At 38.4% G+C, this 3,908-nt stretch overlaps 1 protein-coding gene across 1 annotated transcript in view; it reads right to left on the minus strand.

Moving 5' to 3' along the window:
• Positions 1-3,908, minus strand: part of CNTLN (centlein, centrosomal protein) — a 407,185-nt gene that overhangs the window by 41,398 nt on the left and 361,879 nt on the right. Inside the window, exon 24 of the mRNA XM_006864477.1 lies at positions 2,213-2,398. Coding sequence (XP_006864539.1) covers positions 2,213-2,398 — 186 coding nt within the window. The remainder of the gene's footprint in view (positions 1-2,212; positions 2,399-3,908) is intronic.

Genomic DNA, 3,908 nt, shown 5'->3' on the forward strand with positions numbered 1-3,908 from the left:
AATGCGGAAATCATTGGACAATCTCTTTGATATCTCAAGCAAGTAAAGTTTTGCTAAAGGTAATACAGAAACGGCTACAATTCATACATTGACAGAGAACTTCCAGAGGTTCAAGCTGGATTCAGAAGAGGTTTTCATTATAAACCAATTTATTCTTTGGCTGAAAGGGGACCTGTAGAAATAGCTCCAACTCCCAAGTTCTAAAGGTGTGGTAGGGTGATAATCTCTGGATTTCTCTAGTCTCGACTGGTTCAGTAGGTCTGGCTTTTTTTTTTTTCCCCCTTTTCTTTTTAGGTATTTGAGTTTTAATTTACATTTTCCTCCCATTCTACCTTTTATTGTGGGTGGTCAGCTTTTGAAAATTGCACAGAGGCAGTGGGCCTGTATAGTATAGAGTGTGTCTGTGGTTTATGAATATGTAACTATATGTGTGTACTCACAGAAGGGTTTTTTGGGATAAATCTGATTTAAAAATATGACTTGAGGGATGCAGACGATCAAGTACTTCACTATTAGCTGAAGAGCTGCTAGTCTGAGCTTATCCAGAGCTACCTCAGAAGACAGGGCTGGCATTCTGCTTCCCAGAAGTTTGTCCCAGCCTTGAAAGCTATGAAGCAGGTGTACTCTGCACATATGGAGTGGCCATAAGTAGAAATTAACTCCAGGGCAACTAACAACCAATCTTATTTTTTTTTTTTTAGGTTTCTGTTAAAATGAACCGATTTAATTGTCTATAATAAGACATAAAGGGGTCCTAGTAGCTTAGTGGGTTATGAGTTGGGTTACAAACTGCAAGGTCAGCAGTTAAAATCTACCAGCTGTTTCCTTAAAGATTTGTATTTGTTGTTGTTGTTAAGTGTCACAGAGTCGGTTCCTAACTTGGATCTGTTTTCCAAGGAACAGCTGTTAGGTCTGAAATGTCGACCTTAGGGTTAGTGGTCCAGTGCTGATCCTACAGCACCCCACCAGGACTCATAAGAATTTACAATCTTGGAAATCTAGGGTAACTATGAGTTGGAATTGACTGCAATGCACACATCTACCGCCATCACCATAATAAGACATGTAGGATAAACACTGGACTGCTAACCACAAAGTTGGAGGTTTAAACCTACCTTGGAAACCCTAATACAGGATCATTATGAGCTGGAACCAACTTGACAGCACTTAACAACACAACAATAATAAACATAGTTAACACCTTTTCCAGAGGTACTTTTACATTTGACAGAATTTTATATGATCATATAACTTAATGTAATATGTATCTGATGTCATTTATTTAATACTCTTGTATTTCCAAAGTCCAACATTCGGTAGAAAGTCACACATCTTGTGGCATAACTTCTGAAACTAAGAAACAGCTAATTCTATACTTAAGGATGAAAAGAATCTCTGCAGGATTCCTTTATATTTATTATCTCTAGTCTAAGACGTGTTGGCAGTTTTAAACCTTCACAGATTATGGATCCGTCCTGCTCCAGAACTTTCCTGGGAAACTGATGGGGCTCGATGAGAATTCTATCATTTTGTTTATTCATTTAGAATATAGTTTTGAAAATAAATATCTCTTTACTCTTTAATCCCTCTAATGTTTCCACACAGTAAAACAAATATCGTCTTTGAACTGAAGTTCAGAGGCAAAGCGTAAAACAGGACTGAGTAACGTCGTCAGGTGTTTCGGACACTGTTCATAAGGCAGTGAGGAAAGTGCATGCCTTCCTGAAGATGAGGGGAAACCTATCAAAGACACATCTCTGTGCACATAAAGCCATTCAGATGGGGTCACAGCATTTGGAGTAATAAAGAATCTGTTCTGTATTTGATTGACAAGGATCTTGAATTCAGACAAGAAAGTCAATAGATTAACTTTTTAAAATCTGGCACAGAAGAAAATAATCCTCATATCAATGAAGATTCCAGCTTAATTAAAAACACCAGTTGACAGATATGATAAGACTAACTAATTTAAAGAAAATGGAGGCGAAAATACAGGATAACAGACTTGAATAACAAAGAAATAGTACTGGAAGTTTTTTAAGCACTGGCTCCCTTCTCTATTGCTCAAAGTCTCTACAGTGCTTCAGTGATCCACACTTAACCTTTGTTAATTTTATCTTAGAGATGAAATTCTAAGAACTAGCTAATAAAAATATGTGTTTTAATCCAAATGCAAAAAGCCCTCTATTAGTAAATATTTAGATGAGCTTACCACTTCATCTTCTGTATCCAATATTTCCTCTAGATCTGCTCGTGAAATGTTCAAGATAGAAGCTGCCAATGACTGGGCTTTACGGGTTGAGATTTTAGAAGCAGTCCTGTTTGTCTGCACTTTTTTAAGCTCTCTGATTTGTCGCCGAATCTTCTGGACATCATTCTGTAACTCCTGGACCAAAGCCTACAAAGTAATGGAAAGAATAGCGGCTCACATGGAAGTCATAAAGACAAAACATTCATATCATTCAAATGTGAAGGCACTAGTGGTATCATTTTCTTAAAATTTTAAAATATATTCAGGGTAGAAAACCAAGTGGATTTCCCTAAACTTTTGAACAGTATGCAGTGTTGTTATTAAGTGACACTGAGTTGAGTGGGTGCCAACTCTGAGACCCTGTACAGGGTTTCTGAGGAGTGGCTGATGAGTTTGAACCACCGACCTTGCGGCCCAGTACTTAGGTAGGCTTGCTGGATGAACCAGAGAGCTTCCTTTCCTCTCCCAGACAGAGCGGTTGTGACCTTTGGCACAATGAATGCTGGTAGCAGACAGGCTACTTTTCATCAGTGCCATAATACAACAACCCATACCAGCTGAGCTGATGCTAAAAGTTAGTCCAACTGACTGCTAAACATTTCTATATTAGGTGTAACAGTTCCACGATTTATTTCATTATTATATAAGCAGATGAAATAATGAGTGGCGTAAGAGCCACTTGTATTTCTTTTTTAAACCGAGTTAGAAATGTTTGGGAAGGATTCCATAAAAACAAGTGAAAATCAAACTATGCACGGGCAAGGTGACTTTCAAAGATGGAAAAAAGAAATAGTGAAAAACAAACAAGAATTGCTTCATCAGTGTATTTTAAGCTCTCGTTTTGAGAAATTACTAAGTGCAAGGCCACACCATGTATGCCTTTTGGCTTGTGGCTGTTTTAGGCACTAGTTGAACTGAGCGCTCGCTGTACCTGGGTGCATGACTTTATGAGCCAGCAGCAGGCTAGATAAGATGTTTGGGCTGTTTTGAATCCTATACTAGGAGTCCTGGTGTGGTACTACAGGATAAGCACTTGACTGTTAACCACAAGTTTGGTGGATCAAATCTACCAGCCGCTCCTCAGAAACCCTACACAGGATCTCTAAGAGTTGGAACTCAATGTCAGTTAACAACAGTTCAAAAAGTGTTGCAATACATAATTTTGCATATGATAATAATCATGTGTCAATTTTGCATCTCTAAGATGTGATTCTATAAGGTAAGCACTGTACTGTTAACCACAAGGTCAGCATTTCAAACTCCTTGAAAACCCTATACAGAGTCACTTGAGTTGTGACCAACTTGATGGTATTTAACAACAAGATGTATCCTCAGAGTAGAATTGCTAAATCAAAGGGTGTGTATAGCTTTCATTTTGATGTGGCAGTTGTTATGTGCTGTCCACTCTATCTCAACCCACAGTGACCCTGCATAGGGTTTCCAAGCAGCAGCTGGTGGGTTTGAACCACCAATCTAATGGTTAGTAGTCCAGTACTTATCCTACTCCCTTCTCCAAGATAATACCAACTTATACCTTCACTCACAGACCACAGCCTTCAGTATGGATTGCATCTCAATGCAAAGTAAATAAAAACCCTCACCATTGGATCAATTAACAATATTCTTATCAATGGAGAAAAGTTTGAAGTTGTCAAGG

Source organism: Chrysochloris asiatica, unplaced genomic scaffold (genome assembly GCF_000296735.1).
Source record: "Chrysochloris asiatica unplaced genomic scaffold, ChrAsi1.0 scaffold00065, whole genome shotgun sequence".
Taxonomy (NCBI): Eukaryota; Metazoa; Chordata; class Mammalia; order Afrosoricida; family Chrysochloridae; genus Chrysochloris; species Chrysochloris asiatica.